The 20,253-nt window shown below is 43.3% G+C and overlaps 1 protein-coding gene across 1 annotated transcript in view; it reads right to left on the bottom strand.

Moving 5' to 3' along the window:
* SND1 (staphylococcal nuclease and tudor domain containing 1) overlaps positions 1–20,253 on the bottom strand; it is a 420,634-nt gene that overhangs the window by 266,628 nt on the left and 133,753 nt on the right. The window contains exon 11 of the mRNA XM_069588315.1: positions 1,958–2,047. Coding sequence (XP_069444416.1) covers positions 1,958–2,047 — 90 coding nt within the window. The remainder of the gene's footprint in view (positions 1–1,957; positions 2,048–20,253) is intronic.

The raw sequence follows: 20,253 nt of genomic DNA, 5'->3' as shown, positions 1-20,253 counted from the left end.
AAATGTATGATGATGTGCGGGCCACCCCCCTGAGGCAGCCACTGCCCTGTCTGTTCCCAGACTCCAGAGCACATCGGTGTTTGCTGTTGCAACTGATGGGCCCAGAAGACAGGCAAGTGGTTTCAGGTGGTGAGTCAGGAAAAGCAGTTTGCATCAGGAATGTTCTAGCCCATCAGAGCTGAGCTGCATCCTTCTCCATACACGGGGATACAGTATTCATCATTTATACAGTGTCACCATGGGGGACAAAACTTGGGCTCAGCACAAACAGAATCCAATCAACTCTGATGCAGAGGCACCAGTAAATGAGGTTTCTCCCACCAAGAAGGAGACTAATTGCTTAAGAATTGCCACCAAATCTGACACTGGAGGTTAGTCCTTTTATCCTGAGACGGAGGACTTTACAAAGGCCCAGCAGGCACACGGTGTTTGAGAGCAGGGCCCTGGACTAACTTAAAACCATTTAGCAGCTGCTACCCTGAGCTGTGATCTATGCTCCCAGAGATGAAGCAGAATCCGGGAGGGCAATATTCAAACCAAGCAGGTGGAGGCCATAACACAGGCCACACAACTGGCTGCCCATGAAGTGAATATGCACTGCTACCCCTTTCAGTGTGATTCTTGGACGGATTTCAATAGATATGCATGCATACGTATGGGGGCTGGCGGGGTGGGGAATGGGATTCCTTGCTTGTCTCTATGCCATTGTTTATGAGCCAGTAAATGAGTGATATGGTATCAACTTTGTGAAATAGAGATGTTAGACATTCGATCAGATAACAGGAGATCTAGAAATTGAAAGAGGCTTAAAGCCATCATTCGCACTACACTTCATGAATGAATACAACATTCTGTCAAGTTTTATACAATGACAAATGAGCCTATTTTCTGAAGGAACCTGAGGAGATTTAATACTCATGTTAGGGAATCCAGTTTGGTGTCTCTACCTCAAAATTAGCAATTTCATCTTATGCCCAGCTTCAAAATCTCTTGTTATAATTTATCATTCTAGTGACTATGGTATATAATAAAATGGCTTATATTTATATTTATTTTTACACTACTTTGACAAACCTCTCACAACTCCCATCATTTAAAAACCTGCATGGAGGTAAAGAATGCTAATATGGCGTCAACATGCTGAGGCCAGACTTAGAACCATGGCCTTTCTGAACCCACAACAAAAGTTGGCCAAAAACATAACATTTCCTGGAAGAATTCCCACCAAAACAAAGTAAGGAGAAGACAAATCACAGTCCTTCTCCACAAATTTCTCTCAATTACCAAAGGAAATACTCCAACTCATTCCCTCTCTTTACCCAGGACAGACACAAAGCAATGCTCGGCACAGGCAGGGTGGGGAGGTCAAGGAAAGTCAGGGGAAGATCAGAGGTTAATGATCCGCTTGACAGAACGGCAAGTTCTGCAGCTCCTAGAACATTCTGCTCTGACAACCCAAGGAAATGCCCCCTGAGGGCCTCCGGGCTCCACCAGAAAGTCTCCCCAAGAACCACCAGGAAACTATGCTCTCTTCCCCACCAAGGCAGGCTCCCTCTTCTCCACAGAAACAGGGAAAGCAGTAAAGAGCAGCCACCTTCTTTCCCTAGCAAATCCCAGAGCCCCAACTTTTAATGGAGGTGGCTGGAGAGAAGCAGAGAGCCAAGTGAATGGAGCTCAGGGCAATATGCAATTACTGAAACTGGAATTGAGCCTGGACCCTGGAAAGAACTCGCCGTGAGCGCCTTGGCAATCACACCGTGGTCAGGGCCCCAATTTTAGACTTCTCCCGAGGGATGTCACTTCCTGAGACAGAGGCACGCCTCTCTTTGTATCAAAGTAAAATCGCTTGACTTGGGGGAGGCAAGTCATCTATCTGCCGGTCTTTGGGATTCCGTCAGAAGGGCTGAGCTTAAAACAACACACAACTATTCGTAAATAGGTTTCTGTCATCGCTTACCTTCTTCCCAATGAGCTTCTTCCGCAGAAATTCCCGGGCTTCAAACATGTAGGGAATGTCATAGAGGGGACGGAGTTTCTTGTTCTTATCCTTAAAGCAAAATAAAATATCACATCAGAAATGGGAAATCAAAGCAAAAACTGAGACAGGAACACAGCCAAGAGCACAAGATACAGACAGTGCACCTGAAGGAGGCTCTGTCTTCTAGTATCACAAATATTGAATAACTGCTGGATACATAGTGAGTGATTAAGTATTTGGTTGCTTTACAGGGAACAAAATTATCTTTTACAAATGACAGGCTCAAAAATAAGCAATGAATTGTTTACGCAACAGGAATCAACCTAAATGTTCCTCAACAGGGAAACAGCTATCTAAACTGCAACATAAAAGCAGCTCACTGAGTTATCAGGGCCCTTCTAATATTTACAGCTATACTATAAATCTCATTCTATTACTCTATAAGCCTTTATTAAGCATGTACCAACTATTAGCCACAGACAAAGCACTATGTAAAGGTATGTTATAATCCTGGACATAAAATTCTTGTAACCTAACAATAATAATAGCAGAAATCCTGTAACTATGAAGTAACACGAAGCAGTTTTGAATAAGCACTGAATTATGTGATACAGATGAGGGACTAAGTGCTATTAGAATTCAGGGAAGTGGAAAGAAAGAAGTAATCGGGAGATGTTTCATTGACAAGGTGGGACTTAACATGAGTTTGCAGGACAGAAATGAACTAGGAAGAAAACTAGAGATGGGGAAAAAAAGCAAAAGGAGAGAGGCAGGAACAAGCAGTATTTCAACAGACAAATAATGCAATCAATCCCTTCGTTATTTCTTGGAGCTCAGACTGCCCCCAAAAGAGGTGTTTTGAGCAAAACAACTGAGATGAAGAGAGAGGGTCCAGATAAAGGCGACAGAACTGGGGACTGACAGGACCTTGAGAGACATGAGAACGCGTTTAAGAAATGAATTAACAGCAACTGACAGGGGAATGGACAGCGCAGATAAAGGAGAAGGAACCTGAGGAGTTTGGGGGTGGGGTAGGACAGGGTATGCAGGACCAGAGCGTGTGAATGAGAAACTGGGGGACGCTGGCTCGGCTGGCTGGCGTGGTCAGGGCTTCCCCCGCTGGCCCCTGAGTTCCGTGGGAACAGAGATCACGTCCCTTTCTGCTGTCCTCTGTGACCCCAGACCCCAGTATGCAGTGCCTCCCTTACAGTATGTATTCAGATGCACTACCAAAAGAAAGATGCAGAACCATACACGAGAACAAGTATGCCATCTGCATGAACACATATTTGGAGAAGAAAAAAATCAGAGAAAAAGAGAAAATTAAGCAATAACCTCCAACCCAGATGCATGTCACTGCTTCCCATTTTGTATGATTAGTCCACCTGGGCTCAAGTTTGTTTTGCCATCTCTTATATACCTGACACAACAAGATCTCTATGTAATTCAGTCTGTACTTAAAGTATTCAAATTACAGTCTCTTAAGCATCCAACTACACTCCAATTAAGAACACTTATCATTTTCATCCTAATGACAATTCTGAGGTCAAAGGCCTCAAAATAGAGGTTTTCCCTTAGACCCAAAGCAAGACTTGGCCTCCAGAACACATCACTTAAACATTTCAGTTCACTGATATCACCGAGAATATGCACAATTCTTTGAGTTCAAGCTTCATATATATTAACTGCCTTCTCATTTCTCTGGGTTAAAAAATAAATAAAGGCAGCAGGATCACTGCAGTGCTCCTCAAAGAAGTGAAGACACTTTCAGAATTGAAGGCGAGTTGAGGTGTGAGAATCTACACACTCTGAACAGGAACAACTGGGATTTCTAAACTCTGATCAAGTCATATGGTGGCATGACTGCTGCCTAATAAGTATAGCCCTAAACATGAACTTCTTTAAAGAAATAACCCACCGAGATTTCCTTATAGTGGGTCACTATTGAGAAGCCCTGAAGTAGAGTTTATGACAGCACTATTCACAGCGTAAGAAAGATTGCTAGACAGAAGATACTAGGTGTCAGTAATGAACAGAATTTTAAATAAAGACAAAAATCAGTGATTATCAGAATCAGCCATCAGGAGCAAAACAGTCCCAATGTATTCATATTATTCCTCTAGCAATACAGGGCAATCGATTCAGAGAGGAGGTATGTGATTACTAAGTGAACATTTGCTTTTTTTTAATGACTTAAACAAAATAACTAAAATTTCCCTTCCACAGCCTTAGGATATGCCATAGAACCTGATATCAGAAGCTTACCCTGCTTATTCTGAAACACCACCGAGGTAAAGGCAAGGCCACTTGACTGGAACTCCAAAACCAGGAAAGGTAAGAAACAGTTTCAGGAAGCTTTTCAAATAAGGGCCATGGGATGAGACACACCTCAATGTGCGAACATGGCAGCCTGGACAAGAAAGGCGCTTGACTGGACTGGGCTGAGCCAAGACACTCTCAAAAGAAGAAAACAATACATCAAAATTCCCAGCAAAAACCAGGGCGACTTGAGCCTGACTGTATGTCTCTCATGAACCTAGGAAAGAACTAATAGCACAAGCAGAAAACAAGATATCACAAGTGAAAACAGAATGATCTTGTTACTCTAACCCTTCAGATCTAGTAGCTATTGACATCTGTAAACATCTTACAAGAGAGATATTAGAAGTCCCTAAGAAACTACAAAATAAAAGCAATTCCTCCAAATTACCAGGTACATAAAAGCCTTTGAAATCTCTAAGAGGCAATTGAGGTATGGAATGTATTCTGAGAAAACAAGACTTTAGCTGAATCTTGCCTGCTAAAATGGACTGTCTAGTTTAGATTCTAATCTACATGGAAATGCTTTTTCTAAAAAATAAATAAATACAGAAAAGAATGCTTGATTTTTCTGGTGGGCGGATAATACACAAACCAGTATGTGCTGTAATCACTGTTCATCCTGAGAAGTGACTCTGTATGTAGGCCTGGCAAGGACTCGCATTATAGGTAACTTCAATCATTTTACTTCTTCTTGGCTGGGGAAGGAAGCCCAGTACCAGCATCTCAGCATCCAAAGACATGCCTGGCATCCTCCCCCACCCTCAGGATCTTACCTCCTAAAACGAGGTCTCTGGTTAACACTCATCTGGAGGGAACAGAAGGGATCCCTAACACGACTAAGTGACTAACACACACTAATCAAGGTCTTTATTCTCAACCCCATCTCAGGCCTACATTTTATCCAGCCCATCTTGCAGCCAAAAAGCTGTAGCCAAAAATTTTACTGGACCCAAGGATCCTGGAGGAGTTCTTAAAACAAGGCTCAATAAACACAAACCATGAAAAGATTGATAAACGTGACTCCAGTAAAATTTTAGAGTTCTTTACTAACCCATGAACAAACCGATAGGCCAAAGCACAGACTCAGTAGCTGATAAGTGAAACGGATAAAGAAAAAGGCAGAACCAGGTGAGACAGAACTGGAATACTGAGCCACAGGCATTGACTTCTCAGTGAGGCTTACCCTCATCACATTACATTTTAACAGACTCAAAAGAGGTATGGGATGCAGTCATCTGGAGAAAGGCAGAGAGGACAGCCAGTGCAAAGGCCTCGAGTTAGGAGACGTCTGGTGGGTGGAAGGAACAGCAGAGGCACCACTGTGGCCACAGCACAGAGCAAGAGGGAAGAGCAACAGACAAAGACACGTCTGACTTAACATTTAAAGGAACTACTCTGGCTACTGTGCCCAGAACAGACACTAAAGCAAAGAAAGGAGAAAATAATGGAAGACTGATTAGGAGATTATGGGATTAATCTCGGTGGGAAATGATGGTAGATTACATCAAGAAGGAGCAGTGAGAGAGTAAGAAGTGGTTAGAATCTGGGAATATTCTGAAAGTGGGTAGATGGAATGTGAGAAGAGAAAAAAGGGAGAAGTCAAGCATGAAGGTAAAGGAATAACTGGTGGGGTGGGGGGGTTATCACATAAGATGAGGAAGACCACAGGTAGAGGGAGGGGGGTAAGAACAGGAGTTTGATTACCGGCACGCTAAACTCTCAAGTTGAGGTGTTGCGTAGGCAGTGTGGGTTTGGAGAAATGCTCTGAGCTGGTAATTTACATTTGGGAGTGGTTAGCATATAGGTGGTCTGCCGTCTATGGGGTCACAGAGTCGGACGCGATTGAAGTGACTTAGCAGCAGCAGCAGCAGCATATAGGTCGGAGAAGGCAATGGCACCCCACTCCCGTCCTCTTGCCTGGAGGGTCCCACGGACGGAGGAGCCTGGTGGGCTGCAGTCCATGGGGTCGCTAAGAGTCGGGCATGACTGAGCGACTTCACTTTCACTTTTCACTTTCATGCATTGGAGAAGGAAATGGCAACCCACGTCAGTTTTCTTGCCTGGAGAATCCCAGAGACGGGGGAGCCTAGTGGGCTGCCGTCTATGGGGTCGCATAGAGTCGGACACGACTGAAGCGTAACAGCAGCAGCAGCAGCATATAGGTGGTATTTAAAGCAGAGAGACTGAGAAGTACAGAGGACTAGGGCATTTTAACATTAAAGGTAAGGAGTAAGTGAAGGAATGAAAAACAGGAGACTGAGAAGGAGCAATCAGTGATCTCAGCAGGACAAAGGAAGAATGTTTCATCCAAGTCAAGGAAAAAAAGTGAACTGAGGAGGGAAAGACTGGCTGTGTCAACGCACAAGGCAAGTGACTAAGATCCACTGGATTAAGCTAAGTGTGGGTCATCCGTAACCTGGCAAGATTAATTATGGTGAAGCAATAGGAAAGCCTGACGGGAACTGGGAATGGGAAGAGAAAAAGTGGACAAAGTGAGTACATGTGATACTTCAGAAAGTTCTGCTACAAAACATAAAGACATTATGTGGTAGCCGGCAGAGGAAACAGGGTGAAGAGAAGGGGTTTTGGTTTCCGGTTTTAGAGGGAAGAAATCATAGGCACAGTTCCCGTGGAAAGCCAGTAAGTGATAATGCAGAATGAAGAGGATAGAACTGTTAATACAATGTCTTTACATAGGGAAGGAGGGGGTGGCTTTTCACAGGAGCTCCAATAATTCACCCTAAAGTGTGTGGATGCAGATACTGTTAGGTGGGTACGTGTGGTAGTGAGAGTTATTGGAATCATCAAGAGAAACAATCCAACAGAAAAACTGGCCAAAAGGTATATGAACAGGCATTTCATGGAAGAACGGCAGCGAGGCATTCAGCGTAGAAAGAAAGGTATCACTTCATTAATAATCAGGGCACTGTAAGCTGAGATACTGCAGGACATTGACTACACTGTCAAACTCTAAAAACGAGGATGTAGGGGATCGGGTATGCTGTAACCACCGACGGGAATATAATATGGTTTGGCCACTACGGCACGTTCACATGGTGCTACCCCATGTACACACTCTTACGAGGTTGAAGTCAGAGATATACATCCCTAACACCTAGGAAATTCTCCTTGCCGTGCTTACTTGCTCAGTCGTGTCCGACTCTTTGCGACCCCATGGACTGTAGCCCACCAGGCTCCTCTATCCATGGGAATTCTCCACACAAGGATACTGGAGTGGGTTGCCATGCCCTCCTCCAGGGGAGCTTCCCAACCCAGGTCTCAAACTCAGGTCTGCACTGCAGGCAGATTCTTTGCTGTCTGAGCCACCAGGAAAGCCCAAGAATACTGGAGTAGGTAGCCTATCCCTCTTCCAAGGGATCTTCCTGACCCAGGAATTGAACCGGGGTCTCCTGCATTGCAGGCAGGGTTGTTTCCCAGCTGAGATACCAAAGAAGCCCAAGGAAATTCTTCTTACAGGTAGGTATATACCAAAGAGAAGCCTGGCTCGTGCAGGACAAGGAAGGCAGTGCTCATGTTTATGGTACAATCACAGAGCAGAACACAGAGCAGTTAGTCTAAATGAGAGCAACACACTAAAACAAATCTGAAAAACAACACTGAGCAGGAAGTAAGCTGCAGAATGATAATGGTTTAAATACAGACTAAAAAACAACATTATTCCTAGAGCTATGTAAACAGCCAAAATACAAAAATACCTTGAAATGAAGGTCAATGGTTGGTTGCCGATGCGGGATAGGCAAAGGAAGAAACAGAAGAGGAAAGAGACAGGGTCGAGGATGAGCACCCAAGCACTTTATCTGCAAGGCTATGTCTTTAAAAAGAGGAGGATCTGAGCAACATGGTACAACATCAAGGCAGAAGAAGGAAAGTTTGCTGTATTTTTCTATAATGTCAGGGCCTTTTTAGACTAAAAAATGATTAGGGATAGGAAAACTCCACACCTGGTTTGGTCAGCTTTTCCCTTGGCTCACAATGTCTCATACTTTTATTTCTCTCAGAGGTAGAATAATTGGCCATTCTTTTCCTCATAAGAAATGCATTAAATTCCTTTTTCCCCCCTTCTCTCAAAATAATATTCTTTCACAGATGCATCTTTCCAAGAGGCAGAAGGGAATAATTTAACTACCAACGGGCTCTCAAATAACCAGGGTCAAAAACAAGTTTGTTTGTTTTAAAAAGGAGACTTGAAATACACTACAAGTAGCCAAGCAGAATTATACTCTATGAAGATCTTAAAACAGACTGTTGAATTAAAATAAGAACAGACACAATTCGATTTAAATGGGTAAAATTTCAAAAGGTAAATGGACCAGTCCCAATTGCCCTGCCACACAAGCTCTGTTAATAAACAAAAGGCTGTGATTTCCATTTAAATTATAGACTTAAAATAGGAACATTACCACATGCCCTGGGCATATTTACAATCAAGGACCTTTCAATTCCCTAGGCAGCCAGGATACAGAATCCACAGGGATATCCACTATATATTATCCTTAACACATACAATAGCACATTTTTATAAAAGACAGATCTAACTAGATGGAAATCTACAGCCAGCAGCTGTAGGGAAAGGGTCAAAATCATAACCACCTTGACCAACGGAAGATATCTTACACTATCAACAGGAGCACACACAGAAGATTCATGTACCCAATACTCCCCAGGAGTCACTTCAAAGAAAAAGATGCTTTCTCAATTAACTCTATTTCTTCCTCCTAAAAAAATCCCTCTTAAAGGTAAATGTGTGCTGCGTGCTAAGTTCCTTCAGTTGTGTCCAACTCTTTGCAACCCCATGGACTGTAGCCCTCCAGGCTCCTCTGTCCATGTAATTCTCCAGGCAAGAAAACTGGAGTGGGTTGCCATTTTCTCCTCTAGGGGACCTTCCCAACCCAGGGATCGAACCCAGGTCTCTCTTGTCTGCTGTGCTGGCAGGAGGGTTCTTTACCACCAGCACCGCCTGTGCTGTGCTTAGCTGTGTCTGACTCTGTGCGACCCCAGGGACTGTAGCCCGCCAGGCACCTTCGTCCATGGGGATTCTCCAGCCAAGAATACTGGATTGGGTTGCCATGCCCTCCTCCTAGGGATCTTCCCAATCCAGGGACTGAACACAGGTCTTCTGCACTGCAGGCAGGATTTTTACTGTCTGAGCCACCAGGGAAGCCCCTAAACATAAATAGGGTCTATTAAAAAGATGAGGTCTGGGTAAGTCCTGAGTTCGCAACAGTGCAATACATTTCAGACATATCTCCAAGGAGGCAAAGAAGAATGTTAAATAAAAACTGAAAAAAAAAAAAAACAAAACAAAACTGAGATGTGATTATAACAATTTACAGGTGGGAGAATGGAAGAAGGCTGGACTCTGAACCATGAGATTATGTAAGGCACTGGGCCCCTGAAGCATCCTGTTGCTTTTATAGAACCCTTAGCTGACTACACTTCTCTCATACTCTTCGACTCACCGTTTCTATACAGTTGCCCACACTTCATCAGACCTAGGACAGAAAACACTGGATCTGCTTCTCAGTCTTCAATTCGTTATGAAATGATTATGAACTTAAATTACAGCAAGGAAAGTGAGGCTTAAGGTTAAGTAACATTCCTCAAGTCATGTTAACAAGCAGAGCTAGGATTCTGACCCTGGCTATCCCAGCAGCTGTAGCTGGACAGCCAGACACTACTCTCTCTTGGCTTCTTACCATCAAAGGACAACCGATCACCACCTGTCAGTGACCGTCAGGTTTAGTGTGGAAGTTTGGGAACATGCAGGCTGCCAGGCCCACAACAGATACTCTGATTCTGCAGGTCTGGGCTCCTGGCCCCGACTCTGTGTTTATGGTAAACAGTGAGAAGGACCATGGGGCACTTTTTGAGAAATGCTGCCAAGCGCCATTTGACCACTTTGTCCCACCTTAAACCAATGGGAACAGAAGCAAAGGGAATCCATAGGTTTAGACAGTCACATAGCAACACTGAGGAGCTTGTTTAAAGTCCAGATGGCTAAGTAAGAAGGAAAATTAGTAAATAACTGGGCAACTCACGTTTCTTCCTCCACATGTAGCAGAAGATAATCTGAAATGCTCCTTACATTTCTTTGCAGACAAGACAGTTGGCAACGTAGTCTAGTTGCCAGTCTAGTGACGGCAGGAAAACAAGATCACTAAGAATTCCTCAACCTGCCCATGGCGGGGAACAGCAGGGCGGGCACCCCTCTCCCTGCCCCCATACGGACAGCCAGCGGTCTACACCTACACTAGCCACAGTGACAGCAGAGCCAAGTGGCAAGTCTGAGGAACAGCTCCAGTTATCAAGGTCTCTGGGCAACACCAAAAGAGGGGAAGAAGCAAAGCAGGTTTCGGCAGCCTCACGTTCCAGGAAGGGACTCGCTGATCATCTATAGTGCACAGTGTGGCATCATGTCCCATTTAAGGTGCTCTTCCCCAAATCAAAGTCCCTTTGCAAGACCATTAGGCCAAGAGCAAAACATCTGTCTCTGGAGATGGCTCTCCTACACAACTATATCACCGATTAAGAACATTTTCGGAAGTTCTTGCTATTTATTCAGTGGATGCAGTAAGCATAGGGGAGGGAGGTGGGACAGAAGAGGCCAAACATCAGGTTTTTTTTCATTATCAAGACCCTGTCAATTAACGCTTACTCCTTGGAAGAAAAGGACCAACCTAGATAGCATATTGAAAAGCAAGACATTGCCAACAAAGGTCCATTTAGTCAAGGCAATGGTTTTTCTAGTGGTCATGTATGGATGCGAGAGTTGGACTGTGAAGAAAGCTGAGCACCAAAGAAGTGATGCTTTTGAACTGTGGTGTTGGAGAAGACTCTTGAGAGTCCCTTGGACTGCAAGGAGATCCAACCAGTCCATTCTAAAGGAGATCAGGCCTGGGTGTTCTTTGAAAGGAATGATGCTAAAGCTGAAACTCCAGTACTTTGGCCACTTCATGTGAAGACTTGACTCATTGGAAAAGACTCTGATGCTGGGAGGGATTGGGGGCAGGAGGAAAAGGGGACAACAGAGGATGAGATGGCTGAATGGCATCACCAGCTCACTGGACGTGAGTTTGAGTGAACTCCAGGAGTTGGTGATAGACAGGGAGGCCTGGTGTGCTGCGATTCATGGGGTCACAAAGAGTCGGACACGACTGAGCAACTGAACTGAACTGAAGGCTGTAAGGGCTAATTATCCAAGCAAACCATATGGGGTGCCTTCACTCAGCTACTGGTGGCTCCAACGGTAAAGAATCTCTCTGGAATGTGGGAGTTTCAAGTTCAATCCCTGGGTTAGGAAGATCTCCTGGATGAGGGCAGGGCAACCCACTCCAGTATTCTTGCCTGGAGAATCCCATGGAACAGAGGAGCTTGGTGGGCTACAGTCCATGGCATCTCAAAGAGTAGGACATGACTGAGCAACTGACATTTTCACTCCTACAAATTCTGCTGGCCAGGAGAAAAAGAGAAAAGAACAACACTGCCCCACACAGACCTCAAGGCCCGAAGGAGGCAAGGGCTCCCAAGTAGGAAGCTATGCAACCACCTGCAAGGAGGCTCCAGACCTAGGAAGGAATAAAGAGGTGAGAAAGGCCCACCCATCTTCCTTTCCCAGCACAGGGGACAAAAACTTCCCCCACCCAGCCAGCACTCTGAAAATAAAGATCTGCTCCAAGGGCGAGTTGGAGGAATGGTGAGGATGCAGCCACTAAGACTGGGATAATGAGACAGAAAGGGCATCAGATCCTTGAAGAGAACAAAGCTCAAGTTCAGCACTCCTGAAGTCAGACAGAAAGCGCTGTCCTGGACTTGAAATCAAACATTCCTCCAGCATCTGATGGCAACAAATGATCAAGAGTTAAGTGGGCAGCTTGCTGTCACCCAGAGAATGAATAGAAGCCCAGGCTCTCAACAATGAGTCTGCACCAGCAGCTCCCGGCTTGCCTCAGTTTCCTCCCAAGAGTCAGCCAGTTAAGAATAACCTGGCGTCACACAGAACACATAAAACCCAGGGGAAAATGACTTCAAAGTCCAGTCAGAATCAGGAAGGCACTAAACCTATGTACTAATACAATATCAGGCAACTCTTAAACTCACATTCAAGGACTATTTCAGGTAATAAGAACCCTGAGCGAAAAAAAACAGATCAACACGGGTAACTAAGAAGCTACTTAGCTAGTTTTACAACATCTGACATGGATGTTAACGAATGCTAAAATATCAAGCAACAGAAGAGATAAGCAGAAGTTATAGCACTAATCACTTTGCTCCTTGTATTGCTGTAATTTAATTAATTCCTATAGGCCTTATCTTCCCTACCAGACCACAGGAAGATTTATGTGAGAGGAGAACTGATCTTAATAATACCTACGAAGTGCCTAGTATAGTGCTATTTTCCTAGAACATGCCAACACAGAGAGAGAATAAGATGGGGGATGCAAAAAGGCCTTGCTAAAATATTTGTTTTTTAAAAAACTCAAACTGCACTTCTGATTAGGGGAATACGAAGTGGTCAGCACATAAGGAGAACGTAAAAAAAAAAAAAAAGAGGCAGTATCACTGTGGATTCATTACTGTTAGTAATGAATGTCTCTCATATAGCACCAGTTGAATGTGAACTATTTCTAATGTCTCTCCCTTCCAGCAACTATTACCAGAAATGATTCAGTATTACATAAAGATAAGTATATTCCTGAATAATGATTAAAAAGACTCTATACTAGATATCTCACTGTATAGCCATAAAACTAGGCTCGCTGCAAGCAGTGATGCAAAAGCAGTACTCCTGAGAGTTTCTATGTGTTATGTTGCGGGGGGGGGGGGGGGGGGGGGGGAAGCAATTTTACAAAATCTGAATACTTAGTGTTTTCTTTTTACCTGGCTAAGACTTCAAGGCAATCCTCTGCTCTCTACAAATCTGACATAATGAATTCAATTACTTGTGATCTGCGAAATAACACACTTGCAAAACTACCACTAGCTAATGGTTATCCTTACAGAACATATATAATTCAAGCAAAGCTGAACTGATACTATAGACACAAAAACAAAAAGACCGTGAGAGTTCAACATGACATATGATGACAGTAAGCCACAATATGAAAAAAGTGAAAGTGTTAGCCACTCAGTTGTGTTTAGCTCTTTGCAACCCCACGGAATGTAGCCCGCCAGGTTCCTCTGCCCATGGAATTCTCCAAGCAAGAATACTGGAGTGTGCTGTCAATGCCCTCCTCCAGGGGATCTCTCCAACCCAGGGATTGAACCCAGGTCTTCCACACTGCAGGCAGATTCTCTTACCGCCAGAGCCACCAGGGAAGCCCTCATGTAAAAACGGATAATTCCCTTAATGTGGGCTCAAAAGTACCAGCAGCCTACCTTCCTAACTAATTCACCAATCTGAGTTTATACCAAGTCTAAATTGCCTGGGTAGTATTTTTTGTGGTTGAGATGGAAGAAAAAGAAAAGGATAAAGATTGTAGAGTTGTTCCTTTGTCCTCAAAAGGCTAGTCTCTGACAACACTGAGGTGTGAGGTTCTGCTGAATGATGCACTCTCCACGTGCTGCTCAAATGAGCAAAGGAAGCCGAGAATAAAAATAATTAGTGTCTCTCTAGTAAGGCCCTCTTTCTACAGAGCTAATAGTTCTGAAGATGGATTGCACACATAAATCAACGTTAACATAGGAAAAGACACACACACACACACACACACACACACACACACACACAGTCTACAAATAAGAAACCAGAATTTAAAAGCAGAAGGGAAAATGGGGGTCTTCAAAGACCAGAGCAGGTCTGGGGTCTAAGAGATCTTGGAAAGTCACGAGAACTAACATATCTCAACTTGCTCAGCCCCTCTGGAACATCTTTCCTTTTCACTGGAAGCTCATAATTAACCAGTTGGCCCCGAATCTTGTTTTCTAGTAATGGAGGACAAGTCTCCCTATTTCTCATCCTTCATCCCCAGGCTAAAAATGGAGAGCCCGTGCCCTCCGAAGAGACAACCCTGTTACTTAAAGTACAGGCTGCAGGCCAGATGAAACCCATCCAGCAAGTGGCGATGAGCCATCGGCCCTCCCACCATTCTAGAAGAGGGGGAAGGTCCCGCAGGAAAAGAAAATAAATCTCTTGCAATAGGAAGGCAATCTTCTCTGCAACAGACAGCAGGCTCGGGTGAGCCCATTCAGAAAAGAACACTGTTTTGTTAGAGAAATGTTTCTTGGTGAATGCCTTCCCTTCTCCACCATGTTAAAAAATAATAATAATGATTAAAGTTTCTTCCTGTAAGAACACAGGAGGAGACAATGATGCTGGGTATGACACCATTATTTAGCTGGTGCCAGTGGATCCTCTAGTTGAGCCAGATTTCCAGTCAAATTTGTGCAATACATTGTAATGCAGTTCAAAAAAACGGGACTGAATTATGTAAGCGCATGGCTTAAGGCCTCCCTTTAGACACAGGGCTCCTGCCTTGCCTGTTGCATCACTCCCAGATCTGAAACAGGCTGCAGGTCCAGTGCCACACATTTTATCTACAAAGTCAAAGTACTCTCAGCCTGCGTTTAAATACTCAGCCTGTGTTTTTTTTTTTGACAGGTATCATTCTAACCCTACAAAGATGACTCTCTTGTACTGTGTAGCTTGTCATCAATAAGAAAAATATAACATCTGTCACCTACTACCACCATGAAGAAATATGGGCAAAGGAAGTTACCAGAATTGTGAACAGCACAGACACTCAGGTGCAAAGGCAACTTCCTCATGTACACATGCCGTGGCTTTGCCAGCTGGGTGGTTCCCTGTTAGGCTCTGCAATAGGGGATGTCAAAGGGACAATGGACAGGAGGAAGAAGGGACAACTCTTTCCTATTTCAGTCAGCTTCTCCAGAGCAGTTCTTCTCTGCAATGGTAGCTTGTTCCAGCAGCACCAACTGATTCCAGCTTGCAGTTTTCCTGACACTCCCAGAAACATCCTCAACACACCCTCTCAGAGTCACCAGAACAATCAACTGGCAGCCCCCCCGGAAGGCTTGGGTCCCAGGTCCACAGAGTTCCCCTTCCACCCTTCATCGGCTCAACAGTGATCTCAGTCCCGCTTCCAATGGGTCCATCCTCCAAATGCCTGAGTTCTCACGTTTCGATCTCACACTTGTGTCCAGAGGTTCTATGTGTGGTGTGGTTAAAACCTCCATGTAACCCTTATGGTTCTTTTTGCCTTTTTAGTATTCTCATTCCTAGTCAATAATTCTTTATGTTAAGCTGTTTGTTAAAATAACTGCTGTGGTTTCTTTACTACCATAGTGTCCAAAAGCACCCTCTCTATATAACTAAACAAAAATTGTAACCAGAGTGGATCAGTCCAACTCTTGATAATCAACTCTCTCTTGAGAGAATTATGCCTCTTACCTGTTCCAGATACTTCTACTTGGCCAATCCCCATAGAGCAGGACCATCTACAACGTAAAATGTGCACACACACCAACCCACAAGAAAAATGGTGGGAGTGCACACAAAGAGCTTCCACAGCTGAAACGGCTGATGAAGAGAAATGCTTCGGTTTAACAGCTGGCAGCACAAGCATCACATTAGCATAAAGGGAAGACTTCCAAACCAGTAGGTGTCAAATCCATGGAGTCTACCAAATAGAGAATTTAAGCAGGAAGAGAACAATGTACCCCCCCCCCTTTTTTTTCCCCAACAGTTTGCTGGACCCTCATGAAGAGTGAATCATTTTATGATTTTAAAGACCAACCATGACGAGTACATATCTGGAAAAGATTGAAAAGTAACAACTTTCACTGTGTCAGAGAGGCTACCATATTGCATGAAGAAACACATATACACAATGTGAGGGTAGCCAAATTCACAGAACACCCACAAAAGGTCCTCTTTCCACTACAGCCAGACGGAAAAGAGAGATAAATAGCACCAGCCTTGCTGTCATGTGACTCATCATGCAGTGTTATAGGGGAATTCCAGAAACTTCTTTTAAAGTCAACTGTCAAAAAAAGCAGAGCTATAATGGTTGCCAGGGACTGAGGGGAAGGGGAAAGGAACTGATTAACAGGTACAAGGGCTTCAGCGCTGCAAGATGAAGTTTCGGAGAGTTGTCTCATAACAACATGAATATCCTAAACACTTCTCAGCTGTACACTTAAATGGTTGAGAATGTAAATTTTATGCTATTTAACCTTAAGGAAAAGAAAAGTGGAATTCAATCAAGGTAATATTCTGATTTAAGTGGCAAGAAGCCATAGCACATTAAAAATTCAAAACCCAAGTAAACACGAGACTTTTCAGATATGAATTCTGATCTTTACTTAGCTAGAAGAAGGTATTAATTATGGATAGATTCATACATGCTAGCCCACTTCTGATCCCAACAACTGTATTCCAAATTGTTTCCTTCCTGAACAAGCCCATGACTGAATCTTCTATTCCCCTTTTTATGTTATTTCCAGTGCCTGGATGTGACTGCTATCTCAGTGCTAAAGACTTTGCTTACTAAAATGCCAAACACTTTGTAAGGCCATCCTCAAATGCCACCCACCATCCCCAGGAAACCGTCTGAGCTTTCTCAAATATCCTGTTTTCTCTCATGGTTCATCTGGCCCAAGTCAGTATCTACGCTTCTTATAGCTCATAGGTGATTAGAAACTTAGCTTAAAAACAGCATCTGACTCATCTTTTAAACTCCACTGTACTCATTTAATCCTCAGTAGAATCCAACAGTCAGCAAATACAATTTTTTTTTTTAACAGATGAAGGAAAAGAGGCTCAGGTAATTTAGACCAAAGCTCGCAACAGGAGAAAATGGGTGGAGCAAAAAATCGGAACTCTAATTTGTTGTTGTTCAGTTGCTAAGACGTGTCCGACTCTGCAACCACATGGACTGCAGCAGGCCAGGCTCCGCTGGTTTAAGTGACTCTTAACTGACTCCAAAAATCCATGGCCGCTGAATTCTATTACAAGGCATCTAAGGACTCTAGGATGCCTCTCCAGCTTAGAGCAAAAGAAAAGTCTTCTTCTAAGCAATAAGCTCTTGGCTACAGGCGTAGAGTTCACATGCAAAAAGAACAGAGAAACCAGTCGGCCTGAGCACGCCCTACCGGAAGCCCTCCCCACAGTGGAGATGTGCACAAGGTGACCTCCTCACCCAGCACCTAGTCCTGCCTCATTGCGAGGCGACAGGGCTGCTGGGTGGCTTCAACAAATGCTGCTGAATGTGAGAAAACTACCCAGGGTCACTGCTAATGAGAAGCCAGAACATCTTGCCACTTAGCTACAGAATGTTCACCTAATAAATCTTACAGATTTGAACGCCACCCAAGACCAAGAGGTTACTGGAAAAGACACACACACACAAAATTTGGAACCAGCAGCTTAAAAAAAATGTACATCCCTATTGGCATACTTTCACAAAATAAGGTATAATGCATATGGTTGGTTATCAGTACAAATCAGAAATAAAAGGCTATAAGTAAAAACAAAACCGAAAAGCCACCTGGTATTTCCTTCTGAACAGTTTAATGGTAATATATGGTCACTTACTCTACTGAGGATATTCTTCTTTTTACCTTGATTTAGCTTTATTGATCTAATTTTAATCAAGGACAAGTGTACAGCCAAGGATAAAAGGTCAGCAACCCAAATGAAATGGGGAAGCGAGAAAAACATTCTATCTCAGCAAATGGATCATTTTATTAAGAGGTCTAAAAGTCTTATCATGGTCATGTGACACAGAGAATTAGGCACTGGGGAAAACCAATCTGTATGTTCTTGCTTAATTGAGATACACAGGGTGCTGCTCAGCACACCAGAGTCATAAATGTTTAGGTTATAATAAAATGTGGAAACATTATATGCAAGAAAATCACTACTGTGTTGAGAACCCCTTATTTTACCTGTAAAAAATTTGTTAGTTGACTCACACTAATTATGAACTAAGATTTAATCAGAGTTAGGCTCAAGTTAATGCATGTATAATTTATGAATTTTTAAAAAAGATTTGCCAATCGATCTGAGTATAACTAAGGGTTATGTTTTAGCATCTTAAGTGAATTAATACACTGACAATTGATAGCACTATAAATCTACCATTAATAGCAGGTCACCACAGGCTGTTTCTTGGCAGCGAAGTACTGGCCTAGCACAAAGACCCCAGTAGAGCACTGGAAAAACAGAGGGATGGACTGCTGTGGGCTGAGCTACAGAAGTCATTCTGTACTAAAGTATATTTTAAAAGCAGCCATCAAGTGCCAGTTGTAGGGAAAACTGCCCCTGTTCTCCATCAAGACAAATAAAAATCTCAAAAGGAGAAGGTTAATTCACAAACCACAAAATTACAGGATTCATAAAGAAATACAAGGTACAAAAAGAAGAGCCAAGAAATGGAAAGGGCTCAGTTCTTCAAAAGGTTGCAGCATTTCCCGAGGAGATGCGATCTGAGCCGAGTCTGAAGGATGACCAGCTGCTACAGAGATGTGGGAAAGTGTGGCCCATTCAGGGAATTAAGAAGTGGCAGTAGCAACACAAAGGGAAAATGAAAAAGGAAGAGAGCCAGGAGAATTGGGGCACCAAGGAACCAAGGGAGAATGGAGTTGAAGAGGAGGAGACAGAGACAGCACACTCAGAACAGTCGCAGTCAGGACTGAAATGTGGCTGCTCAGGGCGCCACTAAAACTTCAGCAGGAGTCAGTTTCAGCCAGCTTTTGCAGGTTGATAAAATGGAGACGGCTATGTCCACTAACCTTACAATAAAGAGTGAAAGACAAAAAAAGCGAAGAAGCCCAGGGAAAACTCCAGATTTAGCCCCACAAAATAAGTAAATAAGTGCAAATCATCTTTACTGGATGACTTAATAAATTAAAGGTAAGGGGAAGCACAGAGAGTTGACAATTATCATATAAAGATCTGACTAGGAATGACTCATAAATATTCTACTTCCTATCCTTCTAATTACAAACTGAACGATCTGAGAACTATGTATTTATTTCCAACAGGGACTTAAACTTATTCATCTCTGTCACCCCTAGCTTCTAGGATTGGGTCTGACATATGGAACACATTCAATTAATGTTTGTTGAATAAAATTACCTAATCTCTCTGGGTTTCAATTTCCTCTTGTTAGAAGAGGGGGGAAAAAAGTGGCCGGGTCTAAATGATATTCCTTCTATCTCTAAATGCCCATCAGCCTGTAAATGTTACATAAAATAGATCAATTCCCTATGATTCCTCAAAAATTTGCCATGTTTTAACATTCACATTCAAGTGAGGGCATGATAACATCAAAGCTGCATCCATTCACCTAAAAATGAGAATATATGGTATTCTTAAGATCCTCCTTTGAGGTGGAAATATCTTCATCAAATCAGGTCACAGAAAGGAAATAGAAGATTGATCTCTTCAGAGAATGTTCTGAGGAGTTTCTTTTGCCCTCCCCTCCCCCAGGATGACTGTCAGTCTCCTCAGACATGGGCAGTACTTGGAAACCTTAAAAAGATAAAAGAACCCTTTTAAAGTTCATTTTTTAAAATTCAAAAGTAATAAATCTCCAATTGTGTAAATGTCTTATTTCTTCGAGGCCTAAGCTGTTTAAGTTTTAATCCAAATTGGGAGCTACGGAAGCAGGAAAGAATAGAAAAAAGGAAAATAAATGAAGCCCCAACTTTTAGAGTAGAGACGCCCCCGGTATCAGCAGACAGATAACAGAAATACTTGTGAGACATTAAAACATCAACACTGACCAACAGCACTCAAATGAATATCCATTTTCCATTATCGAGAAAACCACACATCCTTAAAAATCAGAAGGCAGTTATGTCTGCTATGGCTCTAAAATGCCAGATAGAACCAGACTCTGGGGAGAAGAGGACTCACACCTGTGCCCTACCCTTACCTGCCACCAAATATGTGTGGGTGGCTGTGGCTA

Source organism: Ovis canadensis, chromosome 4 (assembly GCF_042477335.2).
Source record: "Ovis canadensis isolate MfBH-ARS-UI-01 breed Bighorn chromosome 4, ARS-UI_OviCan_v2, whole genome shotgun sequence".
NCBI classification, from domain to species: domain Eukaryota; kingdom Metazoa; phylum Chordata; class Mammalia; order Artiodactyla; family Bovidae; genus Ovis; species Ovis canadensis.
Note: the sequence above shows the minus strand (reverse complement) of the source record. Positions and strands in the feature narration are given on the sequence as shown.